Below are 23,512 nucleotides of genomic sequence, written 5' to 3' on the forward strand. Positions count from 1 at the left end.
AACTGGGAACTCTGGAAAAATGTAATCATGATGACGTCAGTGATCTTCAGGTCGTAGCTCTAGGATGAGGTCCGAGTTCCCGATTTACAATTCCGAGTTGGACGAAAGATCAAAACCTATTTGCTCAGCTGTAGCTCTTTTTTCTTGAGATCCCAGTTGTCACGAACTCACTAAAGTCAGATTTTGCAATTCTGAGTTAACATTTGTTTTCAGTTCGGCAAAAATAATGCTTCATTGACAGCATAGCAAATGTTGAATGTTTATAATTTTAAACTAGGAAAAGAGACCCTTAATCTTAGACTTGGGACCCCACAGCCAATCCACTGAATAGCAGGCTAATGATTGCTTTGCAATGCTTGCAGTTATCCACTTATTCCTTCCAAACCACTCATTGTTGAATTTCCAACGTATTGTGTAATGTTTATGTCCAATGGCAGATGAGGACAGATACGTTTTAGCTATAACTTCTCTTCATTATTTATCTTCATATGACATGAATTAAAAAGGATTTGCCAGTAGATTGTCAACTTGATTCATGATGATGACTGCAAGATAAGACTCTGAAAGTAAGATGTTGACATGATCAGTCCAATCAAAGCTACTGTAGATATAACGTGATTTGACTTCAGTTATCTGTGTCCAATGACCTTGACCCAACACCACAGAAAGCACTGAGCTAGGCTGAAACACCTGCATTTTGGAGCTGCCTTGCTCAAGAATACATGTTTTTGCAAAACATGTGGGGCTCAAAACAGGCGGGGCTCAAAACAGGCGGGGCCTCTGCCTAGTGTTTTCTCTTGTCCTACACCCTCCCTCCTCCTGGGAGAACGAACCGTAGCAGAGTGGTCACCAGATCGAGTTCTCTCATCTCACCTGTGACGCAACATATTGGATGCCAACCGCCGTTAAACCACAACGAAGAAGAAGGATGGGCTGGGCGGTTGGAAACGAAAGTAAACTGTAGCGCTCTTCTTCGGCTTGCTCGCTCGTCTGGAGTGTCTGAAAACGGACCCGTCCATGGTAAGAAATTGAGTTGAAGGAAAACTGAGTATGCTGTTATTTCATGGATAAATATATTATATCTGTAATAGGGTTGCCAACTGTCCCGAATTAGCCGGGATGTCCTTTATATTGGGCTAAATAGGTTTGTCCCGTGCGGGACCTCCCTTGTCCCGTATATTCATGCCACCAAACATCCTAGTCAGATGCAAAATTGCGCAATTATGATCTCCTCTGCAAAAACTTGTAAATGAATGACAGATTTCTTGAGTTATCTTAGATTAATTATACTTTCAGTAAGTGTATACTGGCTACATCGTCTCAAAATGGAGTTGATGAGGGAAGTGAGGAATGGGAGAATGTCTCCAGACATCGTCTGGAGACGGGAGGATGGGATATGGTCAAGTGGCCAGGTTCTCGGGCGGCCGGACATCACTAGTCGCAAGATTTCATCTGGAGAGAGAGGGAAGAAAGAGGTCAAGGTGTAGGGTCTGAGTAGGACCAGTGGACTCAGTGGGCTGAGTGAAAGAGGAGCGGATATCATCAACTTTTTTTACAAAGTGATTGACAAAGTCATCCGCAGAGAGGGAGGAGAGAGCAGGAGGAGATGGGGGATTAAGGAGGGAGGAGAAAGTGGGAGAAGAGTTTCCCAGGGTTCGAGGCAGAAGCTTGACATTTATAGTGATAGAATGGCTTTAGCAGTGTATACAGAAGAAGAGAAGGTAGAGAGGAGAGAGGAAGGATAAGATAGGGAGATAGAGGAGAGAGGAAGGATAAGATAGGGAGATAGAGGAGAGATAATAATAATGTTACTTTATCTTGATCTCTTTCTTATTGTTATTATTATAATTATTATTGTTATCATCATTATAATAATAGGTAATGTCATTATCATTAGAAGGCTTAGTATAGCAGTCTTGTATAACCGCCATCGAGCTGTAGGCCTAAGAGCGCATCCTGTTTAGTCTTAATACCACAACTTACCTATATTTCAATACTTATATGTATCAATCAATTCGCTCATGTCATCACACAGCATACAAGTCATTTATGACTTCAATTAATCATTTAAAGTTTTAAAATAAAATAAAGCAAACATCGAATAATTAGGTCAAAAATAAATCAAGTTCATTTTCGGAAATTGCATTCACGAATGAATGCGACTGTCTTTAGTCTTGGCTGCAATAAAAACGTAACAGCAGACTCTCTGGTATCCTGACACTTTATTTAGTGAGGTTTACATTGTTCCAAATGGTCAGCACAATTAAAGATGTGAGATGTGTGAGTTATGGCAGTGAAAACAGGGTGTCGGTGAGAAAGAACCCTGCAGAGGAGTGTAAGAGATAAGAGACTAGGCAGACAGTCCACTATAAATCAACTTGGGGACATTTACTGCTGAGCCTTTAGTACTAATTCTGTCTCTATGTTCAGGCCACCCGCTGTCCAGCTGAGATCCTGAAAATGGCAGAAATATGCAGAGAAGAAGAAGGAAAAGAGGAAGATGAAGAAGAAAACAACAGAGAAGCGGGTATGTAATCAGTCCAAAGGATTGTGATATTGTCTACTGAAGTATCACCAGCTTTATTCATTTTAATATACTCCTCCACGTCATATTTTGCAAATAAATTCATTCAAAATCCTACAATGTGATTTTCTGGATTTCTTTTTCTCATTTTGTCTGTTATAGTTGAAGTGTACCTATGATGAAAATTACAGGCCTCTCTCATCTTTTTAAGTGGGAGAACTTGCACAATTGGTGGCTGACTAAATACTTTTTTTCCCCACTGTATATACTGTGTTTTATATCATCTACTGCACCTTGCCTGTGCCACTCGGCCATTGCTCATCCATATACTTATATGTACATATTCTCAGCCCAGGACCAAGTTTGGGAAATTGTTAGTGGAATTCTAAATTCCTCTGTATTATTTCCCAATCAGAATTATTACTCTGTCAATGCATTCTAAAGGGATTGTAATACCCAATATTTTTATAAGAAATGGACAGAGTCCCGGTCTTAAAAGTCAGGTAACAGCGTTTATTGCAAGAGAGTACTGCCACATACACATTTTTCCACAAGTTATAAACTGAAAATGACGTCAGCGTTTTCTAAATGTTCTCTCTCTTAGAGGCCCTATAGTTTCTCGAGCTTTCGCTCCACGCCTGAAGTCAAGGTCAGTCAGTATAAATCAGCATTCTAGACAGTCTGGAGATAGTCCATTCCTGCCACCTGGAGATTGTACAAATGAATGAACTAAGGAACAGACCTTCATTGTTACTAAACTCCTGACTACATTATATACAATTGGGAATGGGAGCAAGAGAGAAAATTCATATATGTACAGTACATTATAGCATTTGGACTAGTCAGTTCTGATTGGAATGTATACATAATTAGTCACTTCAACCATAATTTCCACCAACAGAAACCCTGGTCTATTATAAGTACTAAGGTTAATAGATTATATGAACATTGTTTCCGGGGAAAAGTTATATATTCTTTGGTAAACTCTCATGTTCTATGACTGAGTGAAATGTCTTTGAATTGCACTGAATTAAATTATACTTCCTGTCACTTAAATTCTTATTCTACATCCTGTGCAGTGTTGCCAATTTAATTATAATTTCAACTCATGAGTTGAATGGGAGTCTATTCTAAAATTCAGATTTGAGCACAACCCTGGTGTATAAAATATCATAGTGTTTTCGATTGCATTATTCTATATTGAACAAAAATATAAACGCAACATGCAACAATTTCAACAAATTTACTGAGTTACAGTTCATATAAGGGAATTGGTCAATTTAAATAAATAAATAAAACTCTAATCTGTGGATTTCACAATTGGGCAGGGATGCAGCCATGGGAGGGCATAGGCCCACCCACTGGGGAGCCAGGCCAAGCCAATCAGAATGAGTTTTTCACCACAAAAGGGCTTTATTACAGACAGAAATACTCCTGAGTTTCATGTGCTGTCCGGGTGGCTGGTCTCAGATGATCCCGCAGGTGAAAAGCCGGATGTGGAAGTCCTGGGCTGGCGTGGTTACATGTGGTCGGCAGTTGTGAGGCCGGTTGGACGTACTGCCAAATTCTCTAAAACGACTTTGGAGGCGGCTTATTGGTAGAGAAGTTAACATTAAATTATCTGGCAACAGCTCTGGTGAACACACCTGCAGTCAGCATGCCAATTGCATGGTCCCTCAAAACTTGGGACATTTGTGGCATTATGTTTTGTGACAACAACACATTTTAGAGTGGCCTTGTATTGTTCCCAGCACAAGGTGCACCTGTGTAATGATCGTGCTGTTTAATCAGCTTCTTGATATGCCACACCTGTCAGGTGGAGGGATTATCTTGGCAAAGGATAAAGTTTCACTAACAGGGATGTTAACAAATTTGTACACAACATTTGAGAGAAATAAGCTTCTTGTGTGTATGGATCATTTCTGGGATCTTTTATTTCAGTTCATGAAACATGGAGGCAACACTTTACATGTTGCATTTATATTTTTGTTCAGTGTATTTTCACGTCAAAATCCATATCCACCCCAGAAACATGGTCATCAACTCACTTCATGCTACAAATGCATCATTCATACTATCATCAATTTCTACAATTGACCTGTCTGATGATAATAATATTAATGACAACAGATATGAATTGACCTGTCTGATGATAACACGACAACAGGTATGAATATATAGAGACCTTTGGTAGGATGTGTCATGGGATGAGCTGGGCTGCTCAAAACGAAAGGAAACTGTAGCGCTCTGCCATCGGGCTTCATTATTTTCCAGTCGGCTGGCTGCGCCTGGAGTTTCTGAAAATGGACTCATCAAAAGTAAGACAATATAGTTCGGAAATTGTTGATTTTACAGCAACATGGAAGTGCGAGATTGACTCGATCAAAGTAACGGAAATAGTGATTTACATGATGCAATAACATGTGATGTAATAGACATTAATGTAGGCCTACTATATATTCTAATCTTGCTATCAATTCATAACGCAGTAATATCATATTAATTCATAGCTAGTACTTGGCACGTCATTCGAACGAGTGAAGAAAGCAGAACTCGTTTATAATTTACTTTGTAACGTTAATTAACTGGTAAACTGTTGCGATTTACAATCAAGTGATGTTGTCAAGAGAACTAGTGTTCTCAACAATGACTATCTCATCCATGAAGTTTTATTACACGCCTAGACCCTAACCTGGTGTGGTCCTCAGTAAAAAATACTTCAGACAAGACAGACTGTGTGTGTGTCTGTGTGTGTGTGTGCGTGTGTAGCTGCCTCTGAGAAGGAACAGAAGCCAGCAGGGAAGGAGAGTGAAGAGACGTCCAGCGAACCGTCCAGCACCTCTTATGGAATGTGAGTGAACATAGAGGATATTAGTCCAGGGTGCGAATTATGGGTTGGCTCAAATAAACCGTCAGGGTTGGGAAGGTTACTTTCTAAATGTGATCCGTTACAGTTACAAGTTATCTGTCGGTAACTTAACTTTTGGATTACCCCCAAACTCAGTAATGTAATTACATTTCATTACTTTTAGATGACTTTCCCCTGAAGAGCCATTAGAAGAAGACAATAATGCATGTTAACATTTGAACAACATCTATTGCAGGATAAATCAATGTTAATGTTTCCATAGCTGGCCATATATGGATGTTACATTTTACTTTGTGGTGGTTATGTAGGCTTCTTCTGACCCATCGCTTTCTACTACATATAATAATACGATTAAATTATATCTTTACATTAAAAACCAAAGTCTATCAGATTTCCAGTCATTCCAATAATGTTGATCCAATAATGTTGATCCCTTGATCTTCAAGAACAGGACTTGGAAATATGGAAGTATAGATTAGCCAAAGTGTTTAACCTGAGCATGACCCCAAAACTACGGACTTAGCCAGCCTTACTCTGTTTATGATTTTGTTCTCATGGAGGACTGATTCGCCTCATTGATTCCAGTTGAAAAATAAATGCTGTTCTCATGGAAAGTTATGCTTTGCCAAGAGTGTGCAATGCTGTCATCAAGGCAAAGGGTCGCTACTTTGAAGAATGTCAAATACAAAATATATTTTAATTTGTTCAACACTTTGTTTGGTTACTACATGATTCCTTATGTGTTATTTCATAGTTTTGATGTCTTCACTATTATTCGACAATGTAGAAAATAGTCCAAATAAAGAAAAACCCTTGAATGAGTAGTACCCAAACTGTTGACTGGTACTGTATTTATAATTTATAAGTCCAAAAATGGAGGTAGCAACTACAGATTGGCCCTTTAAGCCTATCAAAGGTTTTAGGAAAAAAAGCCCCACTTTTATTCCATAGGCTGGGATCCACACTATGCAGCTGTTATTCTATAGGTTGGGATCCACACTATGCAGCTGTTATTCTATAGGCTGGGATCCACACTATGCAGCTGTTATTCTATAGGCTGGGATCCACACTATGCAGCTGTTATTCTATAGGCTGGGATCCGCACTATGTAGCTGTTATTCTATAGGCTGGGATCCACACTATGCAGCTGTTATTCTATAGGCTGGGATCCGCACTATGCAGCTGTTATTCTATAGGCTGGGATCCGCACTATGCAGCTGTTATTCTATAGGCTGGGATCCACACTATGCAGCTGTTATTCTATAGGCTGGGATCCACACTATGCAGCTGTTATTCTATAGGCTGGGATCCACACTATGCAGCTGTTATTCTATAGGCTGGGATCCGCACTATGCAGCTGTTATTCTATAGGCTGGGATCCGCACTATGCAGCTGTTATTCTATAGGCTGGGATCCGCACTATGCAGCTGTTATTCTATAGGCTGGGATCCGCACTATGCAGCTGTTATTCTATAGGCTGGGATCCGCACTATGCAGCTGTTATTCTATAGGCTGGGATCCACACTATGCAGCTGTTATTCTATAGGCTGGGATCCGCACTATGCAGCTGTTATTCTATAGGCTGGGATCCACACTATGCAGCTGTTATTCTATAGGCTGGGATCCGCACTATGCAGCTGTTATTCTATAGGCTGGGATCCGCACTATGCAGCTGTTATTCTATAGGCTGGGATCCGCACTATGCAGCTGTTATTCCACAGGCTGGGATCCACACTATGCAGCTGTTATTCTATAGGCTGGGATCCACACTATGCAGCTGTTATTCTATAGGCTGGGATCCACACTATGCAGCTGTTATTCTATAGGCTGGGATCCACACTATGCAGCTGTTATTCTATAGGCTGGGATCCGCACTATGTAGCTGTTATTCCATAGGCTGGGATCCACACTATGCAGCTGTTATTCTATAGGCTGGGATCGACACTATGCAGCTGTTATTCTATAGGCTGGGATCCACACTATGCAGCTGTTGCAAGAGCGCATTTTTTCAGCTTAAACTTCTTGAATTCAACCATTATTGGGTTCAAATACACATTTAGATTTGTGATCAGCCATCCACAACCACCACAATCCATAAGCTAAATGAGAGAGCAGCAGTGTGTTTCACATCAATGAGCTATGTAGATCAATATTAAGTGATATCCGTATCGCCGTCATCCTTACCTCAAAGCGTTTCTTCAAGTTTGATACCGACTGCAGTCGCACCATTGGAAGACATAGATTGTAGTCTGCCTATTCCTGGTGTTGTTGTTGTTGTAGTAGTGGTAGTAGTAGTAGTAGTAGTAGTAGTAGTAGTAGTAGTAGTAGTAGTAGTAGTAGTAGTAGTAGTAGCAGTAGCAGTAGCAGTAGTAGTAGTAGTAGTAGTAGTAGTAGTAGTAGTAGTAGTAGTAGTAGTAGTAGTAAGTAGTAGTAGTAGTAAGTAGTAGTAGTAGTAAGTAGTAGTCTGCCTATTCCTGCTCTTTCCCCGCCATCCATCAAACACATTTGGTGATGACAAATAAAACAGTCATAAATGTAATGAATGTAAGGAAAGAAAGGGAGTGTTTTATGTCACATGATCTGTAAAGACCCTAAACATTCATGAATTATGGACAACTCATGAACTAGGATGTAAAACATGTTTTGATTCAACTCATGAACTAGGATGTAAAACATGTTTTGATTCAACTCATGAACTAGTATGTAAAACATGTTTTGATTCAACTTATGTATTATATTGAATGTAGGCTTCCTGTTCTGCGTGTGTTCATGTGTGTAAAATTGCCTCGTCTGAGAGTGTAGGCCACCAGCAGTGGTGTAGGTCTAGTGGAGGGTAAACACAAGTAAACGCAATTGACCCACTTTTTTCAGACAAATGCATTGAAGTATTGGGAGCGTTACTTTTTTCACCGCGACTGGCTATCAGAGTTTACCCACCAATATTTTTGACCACTACATCACTGGTTACTGGTTCAGCCTATCAGAGTTTACCCACCAATATTTTGACCACTACGTCACTGGTTACTGGTTCGGCCTATCAGAGTTTACCCACCAATATTTTGACCACTACGTCACTGGCTACTGGTTCGGCCTATCAGATTTTACCCACCAATATTTTGACCACTACGTCACTGGCTACTGGTTCGGCCTATCAGAGTTTACCCACCAATATTTTGACCACTACGTCACTGGCTACTGGTTCAGCCTATCAGAGTTTACCCACCAATATTTTGACCACTACATCACTGGCTACTGGTGTCAGTGTACATATTTTGACCACTACGTCACTGGCTACTGGTTCAGCCTATCAGAGTTTACCCACCAATATTTTGACCACTACGTCACTGGCTACTGGTTCAGCCTATCAGAGTTTACCCACCAATATTTTGACCACTACGTCACTGGCTACTGGTGTCAGTGTACATATTTTGACCACTACGTCACTGGCTACTGGTTCAGCCTATCAGAGTTTACCCACCAATATTTTGACCACTACGTCACTGGTTACTGGTTCGGCCTATCAGAGTTTACCCACCAATATTTTGACCACTACGTCACTGGCTACTGGTTCGGCCTATCAGAGTTTACCCACCAATATTTTGACCACTACGTCACTGGCTACTGGTTCGGCCTATCAGAGTTTACCCACCAATAATTTGACCACTACGTCACTGGCTACTGGTTCGGCCTATCAGAGTTTACCCACCAATAATTTGACCACTACGTCACTGTCTACTGATTCAGCCTATCAGAGTTTACCCACCAATATTTTGACCACTACGTCACTGGCTACTGGTTCAGCCTATCAGAGTTTACCCACCAATATTTTGACCACTACATCACTGGCTACTGGTTCGGCCTATCAGAGTTTACCCACCAATATTTTGACCACTACGTCACTGGCTACTGGTTCGGCCTATCAGAGTTTACCCACCAATAATTTGACCACTACGTCACTGGCTACTGGTTCGGCCTATCAGAGTTTACCCACCAATATTTTGACCACTACATCACTGGCTACTGGTGTCAGTGTACATATTTTGACCACTACGTCACTGGCTACTGGTTCGGCCTATCAGAGTTTACCCACCAATATTTTGACCACTACGTCACTGGCTACTGGTTCGGCCTATCAGAGTTTACCCACCAATATTTTGACCACTACGTCACTGGCTACTGGTTCGGCCTATCAGAGTTTACCCACCAATAATTTGACCACTACGTCACTGGCTACTGGTTCGGCCTATCAGAGTTTACCCACCAATATTTTGACCACTACATCACTGGCTACTGGTTCGGCCTATCAGATTTTACCCACCAATATTTTGACCACTACGTCACTGGCTACTGGTTCGGCCTATCAGATTTTACCCACCAATATTTTGACCACTACGTCACTGGCTACTGGTTCGGCCTATCAGAGTTTACCCACCAATATTTTGACCACTACGTCACTGGCTACTGGTTCAGCCTATCAGAGTTTACCCACCAATATTTTGACCACTACATCACTGGCTACTGGTTCGGCCTATCAGAGTTTACCCACCAATATTTTGACCACTACGTCACTGGCTACTGGTTCGGCCTATCAGAGTTTACCCACCAATAATTTGACCACTACGTCACTGGCTACTGGTTCGGCCTATCAGAGTTTACCCACCAATATTTTGACCACTACATCACTGGCTACTGGTGTCAGTGTACATATTTTGACCACTACGTCACTGGCTACTGGTTCGGCCTATCAGAGTTTACCCACCAATATTTTGACCACTACGTCACTGGCTACTGGTTCGGCCTATCAGAGTTTACCCACCAATATTTTGACCACTACGTCACTGGCTACTGGTTCGGCCTATCAGAGTTTACCCACCAATAATTTGACCACTACGTCACTGGCTACTGGTTCGGCCTATCAGAGTTTACCCACCAATATTTTGACCACTACATCACTGGCTACTGGTTCGGCCTATCAGATTTTACCCACCAATATTTTGACCACTACGTCACTGGCTACTGGTTCGGCCTATCAGATTTTACCCACCAATATTTTGACCACTACGTCACTGGCTACTGGTTCGGCCTATCAGAGTTTACCCACCAATATTTTGACCACTACGTCACTGGCTACTGGTTCAGCCTATCAGAGTTTACCCACCAATATTTTGACCACTACATCACTGGCTACTGGTGTCAGTGTACATATTTTGACCACTACGTCACTGGCTACTGGTTCAGCCTATCAGAGTTTACCCACCAATATTTTGACCACTACGTCACTGGCTACTGGTTCAGCCTATCAGAGTTTACCCACCAATATTTTGACCACTACGTCACTGGCTACTGGTGTCAGTGTACATATTTTGACCACTACGTCACTGGCTACTGGTTCAGCCTATCAGAGTTTACCCACCAATATTTTGACCACTACGTCACTGGTTACTGGTTCGGCCTATCAGAGTTTACCCACCAATATTTTGACCACTACGTCACTGGCTACTGGTTCGGCCTATCAGAGTTTACCCACCAATATTTTGACCACTACGTCACTGGCTACTGGTTCAGCCTATCAGAGTTTACCCACCAATATTTTGACCACTACGTCACTGGCTACTGGTTCGGCCTATCAGAGTTTACCCACCAATAATTTGACCACTACGTCACTGTCTACTGGTTCAGCCTATCAGAGTTTACCCACCAATATTTTGACCACTACATCACTGGCTACTGGTTCGGCCTATCAGAGTTTACCCACCAATATTTTGACCACTACATCACTGGCTACTGGTTCTGCCTATCAGAGTTTACCCACCAATAATTTGACCACTACGTCACTGTCTACTGATTCAGCCTATCAGAGTTTACCCACCAATATTTTGACCACTACGTCACTGGCTACTGGTTCAGCCTATCAGAGTTTACCCACCAATATTTTGACCACTACATCACTGGCTACTGGTTCGGCCTATCAGAGTTTACCCACCAATAATTTGACCACTACGTCACTGGCTACTGGTTCGGCCTATCAGAGTTTACCCACCAATATTTTGACCACTACATCACTGGCTACTGGTGTCAGTGTACATATTTTGACCACTACGTCACTGGCTACTGGTTCGGCCTATCAGAGTTTACCCACCAATATTTTGACCACTACGTCACTGGCTACTGGTTCGGCCTATCAGAGTTTACCCACCAATATTTTGACCACTACGTCACTGGCTACTGGTTCGGCCTATCAGAGTTTACCCACCAATAATTTGACCACTACGTCACTGGCTACTGGTTCGGCCTATCAGAGTTTACCCACCAATATTTTGACCACTACGTCACTGGCTACTGGTTCGGCCTATCAGATTTTACCCACCAATATTTTGACCACTACGTCACTGGCTACTGGTTCGGCCTATCAGATTTTACCCACCAATATTTTGACCACTACGTCACTGGCTACTGGTTCGGCCTATCAGAGTTTACCCACCAATATTTTGACCACTACGTCACTGGCTACTGGTTCAGCCTATCAGAGTTTACCCACCAATATTTTGACCACTACATCACTGGCTACTGGTGTCAGTGTACATATTTTGACCACTACGTCACTGGCTACTGGTTCAGCCTATCAGAGTTTACCCACCAATATTTTGACCACTACGTCACTGGCTACTGGTTCAGCCTATCAGAGTTTACCCACCAATATTTTGACCACTACGTCACTGGCTACTGGTGTCAGTGTACATATTTTGACCACTACGTCACTGGCTACTGGTTCAGCCTATCAGAGTTTACCCACCAATATTTTGACCACTACGTCACTGGTTACTGGTTCGGCCTATCAGAGTTTACCCACCAATATTTTGACCACTACGTCACTGGCTACTGGTTCGGCCTATCAGAGTTTACCCACCAATATTTTGACCACTACGTCACTGGCTACTGGTTCAGCCTATCAGAGTTTACCCACCAATATTTTGACCACTACGTCACTGGCTACTGGTTCGGCCTATCAGAGTTTACCCACCAATAATTTGACCACTACGTCACTGTCTACTGGTTCAGCCTATCAGAGTTTACCCACCAATATTTTGACCACTACATCACTGGCTACTGGTTCTGCCTATCAGAGTTTACCCACCATTAATTTGACCACTACGTCACTGGTTACTGGTTCAGCCTATCAGAGTTTACCCACCAATATTTTGACCACTACGTCACTGGCTACTGGTTCGGCCTATCAGAGTTTACCCACCAATATTTTGACCACTACGTCACTGGCTACTGGTTCGGCCTATCAGAGCTTACCCACCAATATTTTGACCACTACGTCACTGGCTACTGGTTCGGCCTATCAGATTTTACCCACCAATATTTTGACCACTACGTCACTGGCTACTGGTTCGGCCTATCAGAGTTTACCCACCAATATTTTGACCACTACGTCACTGGCTACTGGTTCGCCTATCAGAGTTTACCCACCAATATTTTGACCACTACGTCACTGGCTACTGGTTCAGCCTATCAGAGTTTACCCACCAATATTTTGACCACTACGTCACTGGCTACTGGTTCAGCCTATCAGAAGTTCATGGCAATACACATTGTAGTTTAGTCTAGTAAATTGATCGTGTGTGTTAGGGTGACCATCCAGATGTTCCTGGGACAGTTTCAGTCTCATCTCAGATGTCAATTTGTCATCAAGAAGCATCAACTAATGTAGCTCTAATCAATGGCAGTCGCTGCATGTCATTATTCAGTCTTTATGGTGTTTTGTAACAGATGTCTATTTATATTCATCACATGGTGTCAGTGTACATGCAGTCCACTGTTTAGATGGTGTCAGTATACATGCAGTCCACTGTTTAGATGGTGTCAGTATACATGCAGTCCACTGTTTAGATGGTGTCGGTATACATGTAGTCCACTGTTTAGATGGTGGCAGTGTACATGCTGTCCACTGTTTAGATGGTGTCAGTATACATGCAGTCCACTGTTTAGATGGTGTCAGTATACATGCAGTCCACTGTTTAGATGGTGGCAGTATACATGCAGTCCACTGTTTAGATGGTGGCAGTGTACATGCTGTCCACTGTTTAGATGGTGTCAGTATACATGCAGTCCACTGTTTAGATGGTGTCAGTATACATGCAGTCCACTGTTTAGATGGTGGCAGTATACATGCAGTCCACTGTTTAGATGGTGGCAGTGTACATGCTGTCCACTGTTTAGATGGTGTCAGTATACATGCAGTCCACTGTTTAGATGGTGGCAGTATACATGCAGTCCACTGTTTAGATGGTGTCAGTATACATGCAGTCCACTGTTTCGATGGTGTCAGTGTACATGCAGTCTACTGTTTCGATGGTGTCAGTATACATGCAGTCCACTGTTTAGATGGTGTCAGTATACATGCAGTCCACTGTTTAGATGGTGCCAGTATACATGCAGTCCACTGTTTAGATGGTCTCAGTATACATGCAGTCCACTGTTTAGATGGTGTCAGTATACATGCAGTCCACTGTTTCGATGGTGTCAGTGTACATGCAGTCTACTGTTTCGATGGTGTCAGTATACATGCAGTACACTGTTTAGATGGTGTCAGTATACATGCAATCCACTGTTTAGATGGTGTCAGTATACATGCTGTCCACTGTTTAGATGGTGTCACTATACATGCAGTCCACTGTTTAGATGGTGTCAGTATACATGCAGTCCACTGTTTAGATGGTGTCAGTATACATGCAGTCCACTGTTTAGATGGTGTCAGTGTACATGCAGTCCACTGTTTAGATGGTGCCAGTATACATGCAGTCCACTGTTTAGATGGTGCCAGTATACATGCAGTCCACTTTTTAGATGGGAACAGAACAGTGTAGTGACCACAGTATGTGGTGGTGGTGTAGGGGAACAGAACAGTGTAGTGACCACAGCATGTGATAGTGCTGTAGGGGAACAGAACAGTGTAGTGACCACAGCATGTGGTGGTGGTGTAGGGGAACAGAACAGGGTAGTGACCACAGCATGTAGTGGTGGTGTAGGGAGCAGAACAGTGTAGTGACCACAGCATGTGATGGTGGTGTAGGGAACAGAACAGTGTAGTGACCACAGCATGTGATGGTGTAGGGGAACAGAACAGTGTAGTGACCACAGCATGTGATGGTGGTGTAGGGAACAGAACAGTGTAGTGACCACAGCATGTGATGGTGTAGGGGAACAGAACAGTGTAGTGACCACAGCATGGGGTGGTGTAGTATACATGCTGTCCACTGTTTAGATGGTGTCAGTGTACATGCAGTCCACTGTTTAGATGGTGTCCGTATACATGCAGTCCACTGTTTAGATGGTGTCAGTATACATGCAGTCCACTGTTTAGATGGTGCCAGTATACATGCAGTCCACTGTTTAGATGGTGTCAGTATACATGCAGTCCACTGTTTAGATGGTGTCAGTGTACATGCAGTCCACTGTTTAGATGTTGTCAGTATACATGCAGTCCACTGTTTAGATGGTGTCAGTGTACATGCAGTCCACTGTTTAGATGGTGCCAGTATACATGCAGTCCACTGTTTAGATGGTGTCAGTATACATGCAATCCACTGTTTAGATGGTGTCAGTATACATGCAGTCCCCTGTTAAGATGGTGTCAGTATACATGCAGTCCACTGTTTAGATGGTGTCAGTATACATGCAGTCCACTGTTTAGATGTTGTCAGTATACATACAGTCCACTGTTTAGATGGTGTCAGTATACATGCAGTCCACTGTTTAGATGGTGTCAGTATACATGCAGTCCACTGTTTAGATGGTGTCAGTGTACATGCAGTCCACTGTTTAGATGGTGCCAGTATACATGCAGTCCACTGTTTAGATGGTGCCAGTATACATGCAGTCCACTTTTTAGATGGGAACAGAACAGTGTAGTGACCACAGTATGTGGTGGTGGTGTAGGGGAACAGAACAGTGTAGTGACCACAGCATGTGATAGTGGTGTAGGGGAACAGAACAGTGTAGTGACCACAGCATGTGGTGGTGGTGTAGGGGAACAGAACAGGGTAGTGACCACAGCATGTAGTGGTGGTGTAGGGAACAGAACAGTGTAGTGACCACAGCATGTGATGGTGGTGTAGGGAACAGAACAGTGTAGTGACCACAGCATGTGATGGTGTAGGGGAACAAAACAGTGTAGTGACCACAGCATGTGATGGTGTAGGGGCTCAGAACAGTGTAGTGACCACATCATGGGGTGGTGTAGTATACATGCTGTCCACTGTTTAGATGGTGTCAGTATACATGCTGTCCACTGTTTAGATGGTGTCAGTGTACATGCAGTCCACTGTTTAGATGGTGTCGGTATACATGCAGTCCACTGTTTAGATGGTGTCAGTATACATGCAGTCCACTGTTTAGATGGTGTCAGTATACATGCAGTCCACTGTTTAGATGGTGTCAGTATACATGCAGTCCACTGTTTAGATGGTGTCCGTGTACAAGCAGTCCACTGTTTAGATGGTGTCAGTATACATGCAGTCCACTGTTTAGATGGTTTCAGTGTACATGCAGTCCACTGTTTAGATGGTGCCTGTATACATGCAGTCCACTGTTTAGATGGTGTCAGTATACATGCAATCCACTGTTTAGATGGTGTCCGTATACATGCAGTCCCCTGTTAAGATGGTGTCAGTATACATGCAGTCCACTGTTTAGATGGTGTCAGTATACATGCAGTCCACTGTTTAGATGGTGTCAGTGTACATGCAGTCCACTGTTTAGATGGTGCCAGTATACATGCAGTCCACTGTTTAGATGGTGCCAGTATACATGCAGTCCACTTTTTAGATGGGAACAGAACAGTGTAGTGACCACAGTGTGTGGTGGTGGTGTAGGGGAACAGAACAGTGTAGTGACCACAGCATGTGATAGTGGTGTAGGGGAACAGAACAGTGTAGTGACCACAGCATGTGGTGGTGGTGTAGGGGAACAGAACAGGGTAGTGACCACAGCATGTAGTGGTGGTGTAGGGAACAGAACAGTGTAGTGACCACAGCATGGGATGGTGGTGTAGGGAACAGAACAGTGTAGTGACCACAGCATGTGATGGTGTAGGGGAACAGAACAGTGTAGTGACCACAGCATGTGATGGTGGTGTAGGGAACAGAACAGTGTAGTGACCACAGCATGTGATGGTGTAGGGGAACAGAACAGTGTAGTGTCCACAGCATGGGGTGGTGTAGTATACATGCTGTCCACTGTTTAGATGGTGTCAGTGTACATGCAGTCCACTGTTTAGATGGTGTCAGTATACATGCAGTCCACTGTTTAGATGGTGTCAGTATACATGCAGTCCACTGTTTAGATGGTGTCAGTATACATGCAGTCACCTGTTAAGATGGTGTCAGTATACATGCAGTCCACTGTTTAGATGGTGTCAGTATACATGCTGTCCACTGTTTAGATGGTGTCAGTGTACATGCAGTCCACTGTTTAGATGGTGTCAGTATACATGCAGTCCACTGTTTAGATGGTGTCCGTGTACATGCAGTCCACTGCTTAGATGTTGTCAGTGTACATGCAGTCCACTGTTTAGATGGTGTCAGTGTACATGCAGTCCACTGTTTAGATGGTGCCAGTATACATGCAGTCCACTGTTTAGATGGTGTCAGTATACATGCAATCCACTGTTTAGATGGTGTCAGTATACATGCAGTCCCCTGTTAAGATGGTGTCAGTATACATGCAGTCCACTGTTTAGATGGTGTCAGTATACATGCAGTCCACTGTTTAGATGGTGTCAGTATACATGCTGTCCACTGTTTAGATGGTGTCAGTATACATGCAGTCCACTGTTTAGATGGTGTCAGTATACATGCAGTCCACTGTTTAGATGGTGTCAGTATACATGCAGTCCACCGTTTAGATGGTGTCAGTGTACATGCAGTCCACTGTTTAGATGGTGCCAGTATACATGCCGTCCACTGTTTAGATGGTGCCAGTATACATGCAGTCCACTTTTTAGATGGGAACAGAACAGTGTAGTGACCACAGTATGTGGTGGTGGTGTAGGGGAACAGAACAGTGTAGTGACCACAGCATGTGATAGTGGTGTAGGGGAACAGAACAGTGTAGTGACCACAGCATGTGGTGGTGGTGTAGGGGAACAGAACAGGGTAGTGACCACAGCATGTAGTGGTGGTGTAGGGAACAGAACAGTGTAGTGACCACAGCATGTGATGGTGGTGTAGGGAACAGAACAGTGTAGTGACCACAGCATGTGATGGTGTAGGGGAACAAAACAGTGTAGTGACCACAGCATGTGATGGTGGTGTAGGGAACAGAACAGTGTAGTGACCACAGCATGTGATGGTGTAGGGGAACAGAACAGTGTAGTGACCACATCATGGGGTGGTGTAGTATACATGCTGTCCACTGTTTAGATGGTGTCAGTATACATGCTGTCCACTGTTTAGATGGTGTCAGTGTACATGCAGTCCACTGTTTAGATGGTGTCAGTATACATGCAGTCCACTGTTTAGATGGTGTCAGTATACATGCAGTCCACTGTTTAGATGGTGCCAGTATACATGCAGTCCACTGTTTAGATGGTGTCAGTATACATGCAGTCCACTGTTTAGATGGTGTCAGTGTACATGCAGTCTACTGTTTAGATGGTGTCAGTATACATGCAGTCCACTGTTTAGATGGTGTCCGTGTACATGCAGTCCACTGTTTAGATGGTGCCGGTATACATGCAGTCCACTGTTTAGATGGTGTCAGTATACATGCAATCCACTGTTTAGATGGTGTCAGTATACATGCAGTCCCCTGTTAAGATGGTGTCAGTATACATGCAGTCCACTGTTTAGATGGTGTCAGTATACATGCAGTCCACTGTTTAGATGGTGTCAGTATACATGCAGTCCACTGTTTAGATGGTGTCAGTATACATGCAGTCCACTGTTTAGATGGTGTCAGTATACATGCAGTCCACTGTTTAGATGGTGTCAGTGTACATGCAGTCCACTGTTTAGATGGTGCCAGTATACATGCAGTCCACTGTTTAGATGGTGCCAGTATACATGCAGTCCACTTTTTAGATGGGAACAGAGCAGTGTAGTGACCACAGTATGTGGTGGTGGTGTAGGGGAACAGAACAGTGTAGTGACCACAGCATGTGATAGTGGTGTAGGGGAACAGAACAGTGTAGTGACCACAGCATGTGGTGGTGGTGTAGGGGAACAGAACAGGGTAGTGACCACAGCATGTAGTGGTGGTGTAGGGAACAGAACAGTGTAGTGACCACAGCATGTGATGGTGTAGGGGAACAGAACAATGTAGTGACCACAGCATGTGATGGTGGTGTAGGGAACAGAACAGTGTAGTGACCACAGCATGTAATGGTGTAGGGGAACAGAACAGTGTAGTGACCACAGCATGGGGTGGTGTAGTATACATGCAGTCCACTGTTTAGATGGTGTCAGTATACATGCAGTCCACTGTTTAGATGGTGTCAGTATACATGCAGTCCACTGTTTAGATGGTGCCAGTATACATGCAGTCCACTGTTTAGATGGTGTCAGTATACATGCAGTCCACTGTTTAGATGGTGTCAGTGTACATGCAGTCTACTGTTTAGATGGTGTCAGTATACATGCAGTCCACTGTTTAGATGGTGTCCGTGTACATGCAGTCCACTGTTTAGATGGTGCCGGTATACATGCAGTCCACTGTTTAGATGGTGTCAGTATACATGCAATCCACTGTTTAGATGGTGTCAGTATACATGCAGTCCCCTGTTAAGATGGTGTCAGTATACATGCAGTCCACTGTTTAGATGGTGTCAGTATACATGCAGTCCACTGTTTAGATGGTGTCAGTATACATGCAGTCCACTGTTTAGATGGTGTCAGTATACATGCAGTCCACTGTTTAGATGGTGTCAGTATACATGCAGTCCACTGTTTAGATGGTGTCAGTGTACATGCAGTCCACTGTTTAGATGGTGCCAGTATACATGCAGTCCACTGTTTAGATGGTGCCAGTATACATGCAGTCCACTTTTTAGATGGGAACAGAGCAGTGTAGTGACCACAGTATGTGGTGGTGGTGTAGGGGAACAGAACAGTGTAGTGACCACAGCATGTGATAGTGGTGTAGGGGAACAGAACAGTGTAGTGACCACAGCATGTGGTGGTGGTGTAGGGGAACAGAACAGGGTAGTGACCACAGCATGTAGTGGTGGTGTAGGGAACAGAACAGTGTAGTGACCACAGCATGTGATGGTGTAGGGGAACAGAACAATGTAGTGACCACAGCATGTGATGGTGGTGTAGGGAACAGAACAGTGTAGTGACCACAGCATGTAATGGTGTAGGGGAACAGAACAGTGTAGTGACCACAGCATGGGGTGGTGTAGTATACATGCTGTCCACTGTTTAGATGGTGTCAGTGTACATGCAGTCCACTGTTTAGATGGTGTCAGTATACATGCAGTCCACTGTTTAGATGGTGTCAGTATACATGCAGTCCACTGTTTAGATGGTGTCAGTATACATGCAGTCCCCTGTTAAGATGGTGTCAGTATACATGCAGTCCACTGTTTAGATGGTGTCAGTATACATGCAGTCCACTGTTTAGATGGTGTCATTATACATGCAGTCCACTGTTTAGATGGTGTCAGTATACATGCAGTACACTGTTTAGATGGTGTCAGTGTACATGCAGTCCACTGTTTAGATGGTGCCAGTATACATGCAGTCCACTGTTTAGATGGTGCCAGTATACATGCAGTCCACTTTTTAGATGGGAACAGAACAGTGTAGTGACCACAGTATGTGGTGGTGGTGTAGGGGAACAGAACAGTGTAGTGACCACAGCATGTGATAGTGGTGTAGGGGAACAGAACAGTGTAGTGACCACAGCATGTGGTGGTGGTGTAGGGGAACAGAACAGGGTAGTGACCACAGCATGTAGTGGTGGTGTAGGGAACAGAACAGTGTAGTGACCACAGCATGTGATGGTGGTGTAGGGAACAGAACAGTGTAGTGACCACAGCATGTGATGGTGTAGGGGAACAGAACAGTGTAGTGACCACAGCATGTGATGGTGGTGTAGGGAACAGAACAGTGTAGTGACCACAGCATGTGATGGTGTAGGGGAACAGAACAGTGTAGTGACCACAGCATGGGGTGGTGTAGTATACATGCTGTCCACTGTTTAGATGGTGTCAGTGTACATGCAGTCCACTGTTTAGATGGTGTCAGTATACATGCAGTCCACTGTTTAGATGGTGTCAGTATACATGCAGTCCACTGTTTAGATGGTGTCAGTATACATGCAGTCCCCTGTTAAGATGGTGTCAGTATACATGCAGTCCACTGTTTAGATGGTGTCAGTATACATGCTGTCCACTGTTTAGATGGTGTCCGTGTACATGCAGTCCACTGTTTAGATGGTGTCAGTATACATGCAGTCCACTGTTTAGATGGTGTCCGTGTACATGCAGTCCACTGCTTAGATGTTGTCAGTGTACATGCAGTCCACTGTTTAGATGGTGTCAGTGTACATGCAGTCCACTGTTTAGATGGTGCCAGTATACATGCAGTCCACTGTTTAGATGGTGTCAGTATACATGCAATCCACTGTTTAGATGGTGTCAGTATACATGCAGTCCCCTGTTAAGATGGTGTCAGTATACATGCAGTCCACTGTTTAGATGGTGTCAGTATACATGCAGTCCACTGTTTAGATGGTGTCAGTATACATGCTGTCCACTGTTTAGATGGTGTCAGTATACATGCAGTCCACTGTTTAGGTGGTGTCAGTATACATGCAGTCCACTGTTTAGATGGTGTCAGTATACATGCAGTCCACCGTTTAGATGGTGTCAGTGTACATGCAGTCCACTGTTTAGATGGTGCCAGTATACATGCCGTCCACTGTTTAGATGGTGCCAGTATACATGCAGTCCACTTTTTAGATGGGAACAGAACAGTGTAGTGACCACAGTATGTGGTGGTGGTGTAGGGGAACAGAACAGTGTAGTGACCACAGCATGTGATAGTGGTGTAGGGGAACAGAACAGTGTAGTGACCACAGCATGTGGTGGTGGTGTAGGGGAACAGAACAGGGTAGTGACCACAGCATGTAGTGGTGGTGTAGGGAACAGAACAGTGTAGTGACCACAGCATGTGATGGTGGTGTAGGGAACAGAACAGTGTAGTGACCACAGCATGTGATGGTGTAGGGGAACAAAACAGTGTAGTGACCACAGCATGTGATGGTGGTGTAGGGAACAGAACAGTGTAGTGACCACAGCATGTGATGGTGTAGGGGAACAGAACAGTGTAGTGACCACATCATGGGGTGGTGTAGTATACATGCTGTCCACTGTTTAGATGGTGTCAGTATACATGCTGTCCACTGTTTAGATGGTGTCAGTGTACATGCAGTCCACTGTTTAGATGGTGTCAGTATACATGCAGTCCACTGTTTAGATGGTGTCAGTATACATGCAGTCCACTGTTTAGATGGTGCCAGTATACATGCAGTCCACTGTTTAGATGGTGTCAGTATACATGCAGTCCACTGTTTAGATGGTGTCAGTGTACATGCAGTCTACTGTTTAGATGGTGTCCGTATACATGCAGTCCACTGTTTAGATGGTGTCCGTGTACATGCAGTCCACTGTTTAGATGGTGCCAGTATACATGCAGTCCACTGTTTAGATGGTGTCAGTATACATGCAATCCACTGTTTAGATGGTGTCAGTATACATGCAGTCCCCTGTTAAGATGGTGTCAGTATACATGCAGTCCACTGTTTAGATGGTGTCAGTATACATGCAGTCCACTGTTTAGATGGTGTCAGTATACATGCAGTCCACTGTTTAGATGGTGTCAGTATACATGCAGTCCACTGTTTAGATGGTGTCAGTATACATGCAGTCCACTGTTTAGATGGTGTCAGTGTACATGCAGTCCACTGTTTAGATGGTGCCAGTATACATGCAGTCCACTGTTTAGATGGTGCCAGTATACATGCAGTCCACTTTTAGATGGGAACAGAACAGTGTAGTGACCACAGTATGTGGTGGTGGTGTAGGGGAACAGAACAGTGTAGTGACCACAGCATGTGATAGTGGTGTAGGGGAACAGAACAGTGTAGTGACCACAGCATGTGGTGGTGGTGTAGGGGAACAGAACAGGGTAGTGACCACAGCATGTAGTGGTGGTGTAGGGAACAGAACAGTGTAGTGACCACAGCATGTGATGGTGTAGGGGAACAGAACAATGTAGTGACCACAGCATGTGATGGTGGTGTAGGGAACAGAACAGTGTAGTGACCACAGCATGTAATGGTGTAGGGGAACAGAACAGTGTAGTGACCACAGCATGGGGTGGTGTAGTATACATGCTGTCCACTGTTTAGATGGTGTCAGTGTACATGCAGTCCACTGTTTAGATGGTGTCAGTATACATGCAGTCCACTGTTTAGATGGTGTCAGTATACATGCAGTCCACTGTTTAGATGGTGTCAGTATACATGCAGTCCCCTGTTAAGATGGTGTCAGTATACATGCAGTCCACTGTTTAGATGGTGTCAGTATACATGCAGTCCACTGTTTAGATGGTGTCATTATACATGCAGTCCACTGTTTAGATGGTGTCAGTATACATGCAGTACACTGTTTAGATGGTGTCCGTGTACATGCAGTCCACTGTTTAGATGGTGCCAGTATACATGCAGTCCACTGTTTAGATGGTGCCAGTATACATGCAGTCCACTTTTTAGATGGGAACAGAACAGTGTAGTGACCACAGTATGTGGTGGTGGTGTAGGGGAACAGAACAGTGTAGTGACCACAGCATGTGATAGTGCTGTAGGGGAACAGAACAGTGTAGTGACCACAGCATGTGATGGTGTAGGGGAACAGAACAGTGTAGTGACCACAGCATGTGATGGTGGTGTAGGGGAACAGAACAGGGTAGTGACCACAGCATGTGATGGTGTAGGGGAACAGAACAGTGTAGTGACCACAGCATGTGATGGTGGTGTAGGGAACAGAACAGTGTAGTGACCACAGCATGTGATGGTGTAGGGGAACAGAACAGTGTAGTGACCACAGC

General features: G+C 43.8%; 1 protein-coding gene and 1 long non-coding RNA gene across 2 annotated transcripts in view; both read left to right on the forward strand.

The window, feature by feature from the left end:
- Positions 1-797: 797 nt before the first annotated feature.
- LOC116358964 (uncharacterized) lies at positions 798-2,639 on the forward strand. Its single transcript, XR_004206538.1, has 2 exons — positions 798-1,020; positions 2,431-2,639. It is a non-coding gene; the product is annotated as an uncharacterized LOC116358964 (long non-coding RNA).
- A 2,131-nt stretch (positions 2,640-4,770) lies between these two features.
- LOC109878019 (uncharacterized) overlaps positions 4,771-23,512 on the forward strand; it is a 39,652-nt gene continuing 20,910 nt past the window's right edge. The window contains exons 1-2 of the mRNA XM_031811448.1: positions 4,771-4,842; positions 5,294-5,375. Of these exons, the coding sequence (XP_031667308.1) occupies positions 4,828-4,842; positions 5,294-5,375 (97 nt within the window). The 5' untranslated portion in view covers positions 4,771-4,827. The remainder of the gene's footprint in view (positions 4,843-5,293; positions 5,376-23,512) is intronic.

Source organism: Oncorhynchus kisutch, unplaced genomic scaffold (genome assembly GCF_002021735.2).
Source record: "Oncorhynchus kisutch isolate 150728-3 unplaced genomic scaffold, Okis_V2 Okis01b-Okis20b_hom, whole genome shotgun sequence".
NCBI classification, from domain to species: domain Eukaryota; kingdom Metazoa; phylum Chordata; class Actinopteri; order Salmoniformes; family Salmonidae; genus Oncorhynchus; species Oncorhynchus kisutch.